Source organism: Notechis scutatus, chromosome 4 (assembly GCF_049901735.1).
Source record: "Notechis scutatus isolate UNSWTSFEM ecotype Mainland chromosome 4, rNotScu1.2, whole genome shotgun sequence".
Taxonomy (NCBI): domain Eukaryota; kingdom Metazoa; phylum Chordata; class Lepidosauria; order Squamata; family Elapidae; genus Notechis; species Notechis scutatus.
The window spans coordinates 137,573,445-137,586,425 of NC_142012.1; the positions used below are offsets into that span (position 1 = coordinate 137,573,445).

Sequence of the window (12,981 nt, forward strand, 5' to 3'; positions counted from 1 at the left end):
TTTACAGCCTCACTGCAAGACGAGGCAGTTTTTAAAGGTCACATTTTAAATCTCAATTTCTTTCTCTCCTCCCTCTCCCACTCTCTCTCCCTCTCCCCCCACCCACAATGTTGCAAGTCTCTCTTGAAAAATCAGCTCCCACTTAGCAGTAAGGATTTACAATAATCTGTTAATATAAGAGTCTATTTTAAAGTCTCACTGCAGCAACTCCCTTGTAAAAATGTTCCATGTGTAGCAACAAATACAGTGCAAATGAGAAAAGGGAAAGATTATGAGTGAATTGTGTATGGCAGCGGTGGTATTCGGCAGGTTCTGACCAGTTCTGGAGAACCGGTAGCAGAAATTTTGAATAGTTTGGAGAACCAGCAAATGCCACCTCTGACTGGTCCTGCCCACATCTATTCTCTGCCTCCCAAGTCCCAGCTGATTGGCTGGGTCTTCTTTTGTTGGCCTGCACAGGAGAACAGAGCTGGAAAGTAGGTTAGTGGGGTAGGGAGGGAATGGGGATTTTGCAGTAACCTTTCCCCAGGAGTAGGGTGGGCGCCAAGTTGAATCCCACCACTGGTGTATGGGTGGTGTTGGAAATGTGTTGAGAGCTACATTGTCACAGGATTGTATGACAAATACTGTGTTAAATATTCAGAATGAATCTACAAGCCTGTTTCATGGTATCTTTGCCATTGCAGTACCACAAAATCTTGTCAGATATATATGTTTAAATTGTGTTGATACATCAAGAATGCCATCCATGAACTTGAAAATAATAATTTTATATAAAAGATTCATCTTTAATTGCATTATGCATATTAATTTGAAAAAAAAAATTGTTTTCAGTGAAATTGGATCCCTAATGCCTATTTATAAAATATGAGTTATAAACTGTCTTTATAGGCAAGGGGGATTCCTATGCACAATTTGTGGAAATATTTATCCGTATGCTGAAATTCATTGTAAGGCACATTCAATTAAACCTAATGAATTAATATAGTGAGGCATTCACATGTATGTCAGGATAACACTATAAGAATTGGAAGGGTTCTGGTAGGTCTTTTACGCCAACCCCTTGCTCAAGAAGGAAACTAGATCATTTCAAACAAATAGTTGCCCAATCTCTTCTTTAAAACCTCCAGTGTTTCGAGCACCCACAACTTCTTGAGGCAAATCATTCCACTGATTGTTCTCACTGCCAGGAAATTTTTCCTTAGTTCTAAGTTGCTTCTCTCCTTGATTAGTTTCCATCCATTGCTTCTTGTCCTGCCCTCGGGTGCTTTGGAGAGAATAGGTTGACCCTCCTCTTCTTTGTGGCAGCTCCTTAGATATTGGAACACTGCAGCCGTGATGGTCTCTTTTGAAAATAATCTCTATTTTTCTTCTTAATTGAAATTGGGCTAGACTTTTTAACATCTTTTTTTAGTGTCGTTTGGGCACTAATATAAATGTATTAGTGCACATTAAAACATAACTTGAGCTAGATTGGGACACACCATAATTAATGTATCAGATAGATGTTAAGTTGGCTAAATCTGTATGCGACATAAAACCAGAACAATTTTTTAAAAGAAACCCTGATTTCCTAGGTCTTTATCATAGTCAGACTCCAATATTCATATTTAAAAATTTTTTGGGTGGGGGAGGTGAATCCAAAATAAAATACCAAAAATAAACGAAGCCACGCTCTACAGCCGTCGCCCATCTCCTCGCACTGGCCAAAGGAAGAAAGTCTTCGCCTTTCTGCAAAGCGAGCGGGAACCCCGTGACGACCATAATAAAGATGGCCGCGACATTTTCTAATTCCTGCTGAAGGTCCGGTTCCGCCCTTCCTCGATCACGCGATATATCACGGAGCGTTCCCGGCTGCCGGTTACGGCAATGCATTTGGGACAATTTAGGTCATTTTTCTCTTTCTTTTTGTTTTTATTTCTTTGAGTTCCGCGCTGTGCTCCGCCACTAACGGCCCCTGACGGAGAAACGGAGCCTGAGGCGGCTGGAGTGGATACTGGGACCAAGGCTTCCGCCTCCCTGCTGGCCTCAGGGTGAGAAATAAAGGGAGAGTTGGTTTGGGGCCTTCTCTCCAAATTAGCAGTGGGGCAAAACTGGGGAGTTGGTATAGGAATCCTTGGCTTCCTTCCTGTATTCAGATGTTCTCACGTACCGTTTTCCCTTCCCCACAAAAGCCTCGGCCCCGAGGTCCTTCTGCTCCCTAACTTCAACAGCTTTACCCCGCTGTTGCTCTCCTCCGCCCTCCGCCCTCAAAGCGTAAGACTCAGTTACCTTCTGTAACATTAACGCCTTCTCTTTCTCCATTGATTTCTGCTTATCTTCCGCCTCCCCCCTCCCCCCATGTGCGGGTTTGCTGATTTTTGTTTTACTTATTTTATTCTCACGTAGTGCAACCTATTCTGGGGCCTCTGTTTAAAGAATTTGAGGAACTGAGGCAGGTTGAGAGATCGGGGGCTAAAAAACTTAATCCTAAAAGAGATTGAAGCCATTGGGAATGAAGCCTGGGGTGGCGGTGGGGGTTTGATAATTCTTTAAATTCCTAAAAGAATGCAGGTTGAAGGAAAAAAAAAAACCTGTTCTTTCTCATTCCAGGAAACTAAGTTTAAGTTCAAGGAACCAGGAAGTCAGATTCTGGTTAACGGAAACTTTCTTACAGTAGAAACAACAGTTTATTAGTGGAACCAATTAACAAGAGAGGTGAAGGGTGTCATTTTATTATAGGTATGCCAGAAAGGACAGGGGAGCCATATGGCTGGGATGCTTTAATTGGATTCTTACACTAAACAGAGGATTGGACTTAATAATCTAAGTGGCCTTTCAAGCTCTGTGATGCTATAATTCATTTACCCTCCTTAGTACTGCATTGACTGTTACCTTTATATTTATTGGCAGAATGCAACTGAATGCCAGGTGTTGACCTGTGCCAAACTTCCTGAGTTGTTATTAACTAACTAACAAGGGCCTTGGATAAAATGGATTTACCATTTGATCATTAGCTGCCCAACAGAGTTCTGAAAATATCTTAAGGAGTATCAAATTTATTGCTGAATAAATTTTTGTGAAGCAACATGTTTCATCAGAAATATAGAATGTAGTTCTGGAAATAAGTATAAAGACATGCAACAATTTATGGGGTGGGAGAAGGAAAGGTCATAAATATTGGCTTCCACTTAGATTCTATTCATACAACTACTGTATCTCAGCCTATGTTGATTGGAGTTTTAAATATATCCTTACAGCACATTGAAAGACATTCTAGTGATTCAGTTCTTGGTCAAATAAATTATATTGGATATTAGCAGTTGCAACACCTCGGCATAGGTGAATTGCCATGGCAGGAATCTTGTGTGGTTATACAAATCACAATTTTCTACCATTCCAATTGCCCCTTTTGAAATAGACCAAAGTTAACTCCTAATCTATTATATTTCTGATACCAGTTTAGTAAAATTTTCTAACCGAATTCTCATATTTCCTATTACTTCTACCTCATTTGTACTTAAATAAAACAGTGGTGTCCATTTTTCTTTGTAATTATTATGATGGAATATATCTGGTTATGGAGATTTTGTGCTATTTTAGCATATCAATTGGTTCTGTGTTTGCCTAGAAACCTAGTGAAGCTTGGCTTTTTTTTGAGCAGCATTTTAAACTAAGAATTCAACAAAAGTAAACAGAATTTGACAAAAACCACTAAAGGTATGCTTAAATCATGACCCTTGGTTTATTATTATAAGAATATTCTTAGGTTTATAATTTCATTTATTGGAGAAAGTAACACACCAAGATTGTGTTCATGTATAATGCTAAGTCAAGGTTTTTCAGAAGCAAGTGACTTGATTGATTGCTAAACCATGATGTTGGCTTTAAGTTAAAGAACAAGAAAACATACTTGTATCTCAGTTTAGATATGAAACTAATCCTTTGGTAGCAAGTCCTTAATTTATTTAGCTGCCAAATTTCAATTCTACAGGAGTCATGGAACCTGAATTTTTGACACATTCTCTTAAGTTAAGCTATTTGAAATTCCTTGATTCAAAAATTATTGCCCTATGATGCACCATTTTGCCCAATTAAACATTATGGGAATGAGATTTTTAGTAGTACAGATAGTCCTCCATTTACAACAGTTCATTTAGTGATCATTCAAAGTTACAATAACACTGAAAAAAGTGACTTATGACTGTTGCAGCATTCCCCATGGTCATATGATCAAAATTCAGATGCTTGGCAACTGACTCATATTTATGACAGTTGCAATGTCCTTGGATCATGTGGTCACTTTTTGTGACCTGACAGTCAAAATCAATGGGGAAGCCAGATTCATTTTAACAACTGTGTTACTAACTTAACAACTGCAGTGATTCCTTAACAACTGTGGCAAGAAAGGTCATACAATGGGGCAAAACTCACTCAACTGTCTTGCTTAGCAAAAGCAATTTGGGGCTCAATTGTGGCCACATGTCAAGGACTACCTGTATATAGATAGATGATTAACTAATAATGATTAAGCTTGTTATAGTGATCTCAATCCATATGAGTCACACATGCTTTTTAATGTGATCTGTAGAAGGTGACATAATTTGACCGTAAAGGATGGAAAAAACAGACAACCAACTCTATATATTTAATGCATTCTCTTTGTGGGATTTACCTATCCCACAGGGGATAAATATAAATAGTTATATTCTGTATCTTATCTTTATGGTTGCTAGGATAAAAGCTGAGAAGAAGGCAAGTACTAAGTGTTTAGTCATAATTAGTTACAGATTATTTTTTGTTAAATATGGATTAATTTTTTCACATATTTAGGAGCTGTGTTTAAGTCTTCACTAGCTTTATTGTGAATTGTAATTCTGCTGTTCTAAAAATTAGAGTTGAGAATTTAAAAAAGAAATGGCATTTCTGAACCTTTGTAAATTTTTAAATATTTGGAAGCTATTTGGCATATTCTTATCGAATTTATATTATAGAATACATAAATATTATTTAAAATGTCATTAGTAATATTTTATTTAGTAATCTGCCTAATGCTTATTTCTGTTCTTTTTTTTCCGTTACAGCTTGAAAAGCAATTGTCATGTCTTATGTGGAAAAGTTCCACTGTACAGTGATATTGTTCTATAAAATAAACAGTGCTATAGTGTAGTAATATTAACACATTACAAGCAAACTTCAGAATGAGCAAGCGAACAAGGGGTGAAATTCCTTTAGGAAGGTTAGTGAAAGTTGAAGAATTACACTTGTACTTATACTAGTGAGTAGTTGTAGTATCTTCATGTATTACAATGTGACTGTTTTGCATAAGTGTTCTTTGGCCAGATAAATTTCCTTTCTTTCCAAATTAAAGTTATATAAAGTTTTATTTTAACTTTTCTTCTGTAGTAGGATTCAAGAATCCATAAGATTTCCAGGTGGTTTTCTATTGGGAAAATGAAAAAGGTCCAGATATTTCTAAACACAAGACATTTTTTGTTAAATAGTCTTCAAAACATGTCTTAAATTGAGAGGTTGGATAACATCCATAAACTGATATCTAAAATGAACATCCTGAAACTGAATTTTTTGTATTTTCCCAGATATTCTGAAACATGCTTGCATTCAATTTTGTTATACATATACTGGTATGCATTGTGTTTTTAAATGAATCAGAATATAAAGTGGTGCAAATTGAGTAGGTGATTTTTGCTAGTTAATAGTAAATACAATTTTAAAGTCAAATTTTATATAATTGTAATATTTTGTGCAGAGTCTAATTTGGAATCTTAGTATAGCATTTTAATACTTTCCATTTCTCTCTAGTCTTGAATGGATCAAATCTTATGCTTATTTTCTGCTTGTTGTATAATCTTTCACTGCCAAGCAGGACTAGAGCACTGATCAGCAATAATTTAATGTCTTACCACTTTTAACCTGAAATTTTACAGACTTTACTTATTTTAAGTAAGCATTATTGATCTGGCTGTATTGATTTTCTCATTGAATGCCCTTTTTTAGTAATATACTATATTTTCCAAAACACTCTCATTTGTATGTAGACAAATACTGGTTCTAATATGAGAATTTGAAATACTTTTCTAGGTGATTTTCAGAAATTTAAAATCAGTTTTCTGTAAACACTTGTGTATTCTGCTTGTATCATCAGAGGAAAAAAATAAGAATTCATGGTTCAAATGAATCTCAAATTGATTTGGAACTTTTTTAGAGGAACCATTTGCATTTAATTGCAATTATAAAGATAGATGTGCTTTAGAGGAAAGGTGTCCTAAACTCTTAAGGTATTGGCTACAATGCCAGTGTTTTGTTTTTGTTTTCTCATAAGAACTTAAATTACATAAAGAAAATATTGTACAAGCCATGCAGTAATTTTGTTGCTAAAATAATTATGTCATGTCTTCTTCTTGACCAGCATAGTATATATATGTGTGGGTATATACTGTATATATCCAGATACGGGATCATGAAATAAAAAATCTGCTAAACAGGTCAAAGTTAATTTTGAATAGGACTAGAAATTGAAACAAAAACTTATTTGGATACTTAGTTATATTGTTGATGGTTTTAATATTTAATCTTTGTATGCCACCAGTCACTGCTATAAGATGGATAGTTCTATAAAATATTTAAATAAATAGTTTGATTCTATAGAATTGTGGACCTGAAGGATATATTCATAACAAATTGAGAGTAGTGATTTTTTCTTTCCACAAGGAAATCTTTTGTCTGGACATATTGGATATTTATAAAAGGATTTTTCGTTTGTTCTGCTGAAGATTTTGCTGCCGTTTTTGAACCACATAACAGTCATGCTCCAAGAAATACTGTAATTCAGCCTGAGCTGCATCATATACACTAGTCTTTTGTAATATTAACAAGATACCTTTGGCCATCTCATAAAACATCTAATTTTATTCAAGCCTTTTCTGGTTCTGACCCAGCAGATTTCAGTGGGTTAATCCTGATCTGCTATCTTTCTACAGTGGCTTATCACAATTGGATGTAGAGGAGACTGCTTTGAAGTGGTTCTGCTCCTCTTTAGACAATTATTTTGACTCCATAATAGTTCAGAAGCCTGTATAGATCAGTTTATTGCTATGTTGTTTTTCATCTTTATTGAAACAATAAAGTAATGGGGCAAAGACTGGAATGGCTTAATCAGTGCTGTATGCAAATCACATAGGGTAGTCCTTGACTTACAACCATAATTGAACCCAAAATTTCTGTTGCCAAGCAAGGCAGTTAAGTGAGTTTTTCCCCCATGTTACAATCTTTTGCCACAATTGTTAAGCAAATTATTGCAGTTAAATGCTCGTTAAACAAATCTGGCTTCCCTATTGCCTTTGCTTATCAGAAGCCAGCTGGGAAGGTTAGAAATGGTGACATTAGGGCAGTGCAACTGTCATAAATACATGCCAGTTGCAAAGTGCCCAAAGTTTGATCACATGGCCATAGGAATGTTGCAATATTGTAAGTGTGAAAACTGGTCATAAGTCCCTTTTTCAGTGCTTCAGTAGCTTCAGATGATCACTAAACAAATGGTTGTAAGTCGAGGACTATCTGTACAGCTCTGTTTTTTCTTTTGAATTGGGAGAGGACATGGAGTATTGGAGTGTGTGTTGCCAAAGATTGAAGCTCAAGTGAAAGAAGATAGAAGGTTAATAAATAATTCCACAGTCTGTATGAGAAGAATTCAATCTATTTAGTTACGTTTTCCCTAGAGAGAATAAGTCAATAGCTTGAGAGTATTCCTAGGTCTTTCATTGTCAATTTCGGTAAAGTGAAATTTAATGCATACTCCCTTTTACCAACCACAGCTATATTCCAGTTAGAAGCTGGCATTTTTCTTTTAACTTTTGCAAATTGTGTACACCAAACTGTTTTTAAGACTCCTGGATATTTAAATTAGTTTAGAATACAACTGTCATCTGTACCAGGCATATTATGATTTTTCTTTAGTTTTGATACACAATGAAAATGCCTGATTTTGAAAATTCAGATTCTATGTTGTGCTACCTAACCCAGGAGTCAGCAACCCGTGGCTTTGGAGCTGCCTGTGCCTCTTTGATCCCTCTGTTGCAGCTCCCTGTTACTTGTTGGCTTCACAATTGATAGGGCTTTCAGTTAGGACAGATAGGGGAAAAGGGACTCTGCTAGGAGGAGACTCTATGGTGCGGGAACCGGACTTTGGTTGGCTCAGAATTGAACGGGGTTTCCGGTTAGGACCTTTGTGGCTCTTTGAGTGTTTTAAGGTTGCCAACCCCTGACCTAACCCAAGTCTCCTTTCTTAAGTTATCCATAGCAGCCTTTCTTCATATGTTTGCACCATTTTGCCCAATTAAACATTGTGGGAATGAGATTTTTAGTAGTACAGATAGTCCTCCATTTACAACAGTTCATTTAGTGATCATTCAAAGTTACAATAACACTGAAAAAAGTGACTTATGACTGTTGCAGCATTCCCCATGATCATATGATCAAAATTCAGATGCTTGGCAACTGACTCATATTTATGACAGTTGCAATGTCCTTGGATCATGTGGTCACTTTTTGTGACCTGACAGTCAAAATCAATGGGGAAGCCAGATTCATTTTAACAACTGTGTTACTAACTTAACAACTGCAGTGATTCCTTAACAACTGTGGCAAGAAAGGTCATACAATGGGGCAAAACTCACTCAACTGTCTTGCTTAGCAAAAGCAATTTGGGGCTCAATTGTGACCACATGTCAAGGACTACCTGTATATAGATAGATGATTAACTAATAATGATTAAGCTTGTTATAGTGATCTCAATCCATATGAGTCACACGTGCTTTTTAATGTGATCTATAGAAGGTGACATAATTTGACCGTAAAGGATGGAAAAAACAGACAACCAACTCTATATATTTAATGCATTCTCTTTGTGGGATTTACCTATCCCACAGGGGATAAATATAAATAGTTATATTCTGCATCTTATCTTTATGGTTGCTAGGATAAAAGCTGAGAAGAAGGCAAGTACTAAGTGTTTAGTCATACTTAGTTACAGATTATTTTTTGTTAAATATGGATTATTTTTTTCACATATTTAGGAGCTGTGTTTAAGTCTTCCCTAGCTTTATTGTGAATTGTAATTCTGCTGTTCTAAAAATTAGAGTTGAGAATTTAAAAAAGAAATGACATTTCTGAACCTTTGTAAATTTTTAAATATTTGGAAGCTATTTGGCATATTCTTATCGAATTTATATTATAGAATACATAAATATTATTTAAAATGTCATTAGTAATATTTTATTTAGTAATCTGCCTAATGCTTATTTCTGTTCTTTTTTTCCGTTACAGCTTGAAAAGCAATTGTCATGTCTTATGTGGAAAAGTTCCACTGTACAGTGATATTGTTCTATAAAATAAACAGTGCTATAGTGTAGTAATATTAACACATTACAAGCAAACTTCAGAATGAGCAAGCGAACAAGGGGTGAAATTCCTTTAGGAAGGTTAGTGAAAGTTGAAGAATTACACTTGTACTTATACTAGTGAGTAGTTGTAGTATCTTCATGTATTACAATGTGACTGTTTTGCATAAGTGTTCTTTGGCCAGATAAATTTCCTTTCTTTCCAAATTAAAGTTATATAAAGTTTTATTTTAACTTTTCTTCTGTAGTAGGATTCAAGAATCCATAAGATTTCCAGGTGGTTTTCTATTGGGAAAATGAAAAAGGTCCAGATATTTCTAAACACAAGACATTTTTTGTTAAATAGTCTTCAAAACATGTCTTAAATTGAGAGGTTGGATAACATCCATAAACTGATATCTATAATGAACATCCTGAAACTGAATTTTTTGTATTTTCCCAGATATTCTGAAACATGCATGCATTCAATTTTGTTATACATATACTGGTATGCATTGTGTTTTTAAATGAATCAGAATATAAAGTGGTGCAAATTGAGTAGGTGATTTTTGCTAGTTAATAGTAAATACAATTTTAAAGTCAAATTTTATATAATTGTAATATTTTGTGCAGAGTCTAATTTGGAATCTTAGTATAGCATTTTAATACTTTCCATTTCTCTCTAGTCTTGAATGGATCAAATCTTATGCTTATTTTCTGCTTGTTGTATAATCTTTCACTGCCAAGCAGGACTAGAGCACTGATCAGCAATAATTTAATGTCTTACCACTTTTAACCTGAAATTTTACAGACTTTACTTATTTTAAGTAAGCATTATTGATCTGGCTGTATTGATTTTCTCATTGAATGCCCTTTTTAGTAATATACTATATTTTCCAAAACACTCTCATTTGTATGTAGACAAATACTGGTTCTAATATGAGAATTTGAAATACTTTTCTAGGTGATTTTCAGAAATTTAAAATCAGTTTTCTGTAAACACTTGTGTATTCTGCTTGTATCATCAGAGGAAAAAAATAAGAATTCATGGTTCAAATGAATCTCAAATTGATTTGGAACTTTTTTAGAGGAACCATTTGCATTTAATTGCAATTATAAAGATAGATGTGCTTTAGAGGAAAGGTGTCCTAAACTCTTAAGGTATTGGCTACAATGCCAGGGGTTTTGTTTTTGTTTTCTCATAAGAACTTAAATTACATAAAGAAAATATTGTACAAGCCATGCAGTAATTTTGTTGCTAAAATAATTATGTCATGTCTTCTTCTTGACCAGCATAGTATATATATGTGTGGGTATATACTGTATATATCCAGATACGGGATCATGAAATAAAAAATCTGCTAAACAGGTCAAAGTTAATTTTGAATAGGACTAGAAATTGAAACAAAAACTTATTTGGATACTTAGTTATATTGTTATGATGGTTTTAATATTTAATCTTTGTATGCCACCAGTCACTGCTATAAGATGGATAGTTCTATAAAATATTTAAATAAATAGTTTGATTCTATAGAATTGTGGACCTGAAGGATACCGTATTTATCGGCGTATAACACGCACAGGCGTATAACACGCATCTTCATTTTAAGAGGGAAATTTCAGGAAAAAAAATTAAATTTCTAAATAAAAACTTTGAAGCAAAATAAGGGTAGCTCAGAACTTTTTTTTTATTAATATTATTACCACTTATAAGGTAAATCAGTGGTCCCCAACCTTTTTGTACCAGGGACCGGTTTCAAGCAGAAAATTTTGCAAGGACCGGGGGAAGAAGAAGAGAAGGAGGCTTCGCTCTCTCGCTGCTCCACCATCCAAGGAAGAAACTGCTTCAAAGAAGCGGGGGGGCTTTTCCTGTCGCCGCAGCTATTCGAGCGCCCGTTTCACCCCCACTCCCACCCGCGCGCGCTTCAATCCACAGTGTCCCATTCTGCCTGCCTGCCTGCCTGCCTTAGTTTCTGGTTGTTTGGGAGCAGCTTGCTGAGAATAATAACTATTCGCCTCTTTTACTCAGCCAAGCTGTTCGATTCAACCATTAACGAAGGCAGGCAGGTAGGCAGAACGGAGCACTGCGGGCGGGCGGGCGGACGGGGGGTGGGGTGGGAGAAACGGGCGCTTCAGGAAGCTGCGGCGACAGGAAAAGCCCCCTCCGCTTCTTTGAAGCAGTTTCTTCCTGTGCTGGTGGAGGAGCGAGAGAGCGACTGAGAGAGCTGACCCAGAGAGAAGGACAGGCTTCGGTTGCTTCCTCCCTCCCTTCTTTCATTTGTGTCCTTGATCCCGATCCCAGCAGCATTCACGAAGGCTTCTTAATTATATCGGCGTATAACACGCATACATCATTTGCCCTCTATTTTCAGGGGGAAAAAAGTGCGTGTTATACGCCGATAAATACGGTATATTCATAACAAATTGAGAGTAGTGATTTTTTCTTTCCACAAGGAAATCTTTTGTCTGGACATATTGGATATTTATAAAAGGATTTTTCGTTTGTTCTGCTGAAGATTTTGCTGCCGTTTTTTGAACCACATAACAGTCATGCTCCAAGAAATACTGTAATTCAGCCTGAGCTGCATCATATACACTAGTCTTTTGTAATATTAACAAGATACCTTTGGCCATCTCATAAAACATCTAATTTTATTCAAGCCTTTTCTGGTTCTGACCCAGCAGATTTCAGTGGGTTAATCCTGATCTGCTATCTTTCTACAGTGGCTTATCACAATTGGATGTAGAGGAGACTGCTTTGAAGTGGTTCTGCTCCTCTTTAGACAATTATTTTGACTCCATAATAGTTCAGAAGCCTGTATAGATCAGTTTATTGCTATGCTGTTTTTCATCTTTATTGAAACAATAAAGTAATGGGGCAAAGACTGGAATGGCTTAATCAGTGCTGTATGCAAATCACATAGGGTAGTCCTTGACTTACAACCATAATTGAACCCAAAATTTCCGTTGCCAAGCAAGGCAGTTAAGTGAGTTTTTCCCCCATGTTACAATCTTTTGCCACAATTGTTAAGCAAATTATTGCAGTTAAATGCTCGTTAAACAAATCTGGCTTCCCCTATTGCCTTTGCTTATCAGAAGCCAGCTGGGAAGGTTAGAAATGGTGACATTAGGGCAGTGCAACTGTCATAAATACATGCCAGTTGCAAAGTGCCCAAAGTTTGATCACATGGCCATAGGAATGTTGCAATATTGTAAGTGTGAAAACTGGTCATAAGTCCCTTTTTCAGTGCTTCAGTAGCTTCAGATGATCACTAAACAAATGGTTGTAAGTCGAGGACTATCTGTACAGCTCTGTTTTTTCTTTTGAATTGGGAGAGGACATGGAGTATTGGAGTGTGTGTTGCCAAAGATTGAAGCTCAAGTGAAAGAAGATAGAAGGTTAATAAATAATTCCACAGTCTGTATGAGAAGAATTCAATCTATTTAGTTACGTTTTCCCTAGAGAGAATAAGTCAATAGCTTGAGAGTATTCCTAGGTCTTTCATTGTCAATTTCGGTAAAGTGAAATTTAATGCATACTCCCTTTTACCAACCACAGCTATATTCCAGTTAGAAGCTGGCATTTTTCTTTTTAACTTTTGCA

General features: G+C 36.0%; 1 protein-coding gene across 10 annotated transcripts in view; it reads left to right on the top strand.

The window, feature by feature from the left end:
* Positions 1-1,757: 1,757 nt before the first annotated feature.
* MFF (mitochondrial fission factor) overlaps positions 1,758-12,981 on the top strand; it is a 30,275-nt gene continuing 19,051 nt past the window's right edge. For 4 of the 10 annotated variants that reach the window (XM_087965050.1, XM_087965053.1, XM_087965056.1 and 1 more), the window contains exon 1: positions 9,326-9,479. In XM_087965050.1, the coding sequence (XP_087821176.1) occupies positions 9,442-9,479 (38 nt within the window). In that variant the 5' untranslated portion in view covers positions 9,326-9,441. Of the gene's footprint in view, positions 2,034-3,239; positions 3,322-9,325; positions 9,480-12,981 lie in introns of those variants that run through there. The other 6 variants (XM_087965051.1, XM_087965060.1, XM_087965058.1 and 3 more) reach the window with 6 other exon arrangements.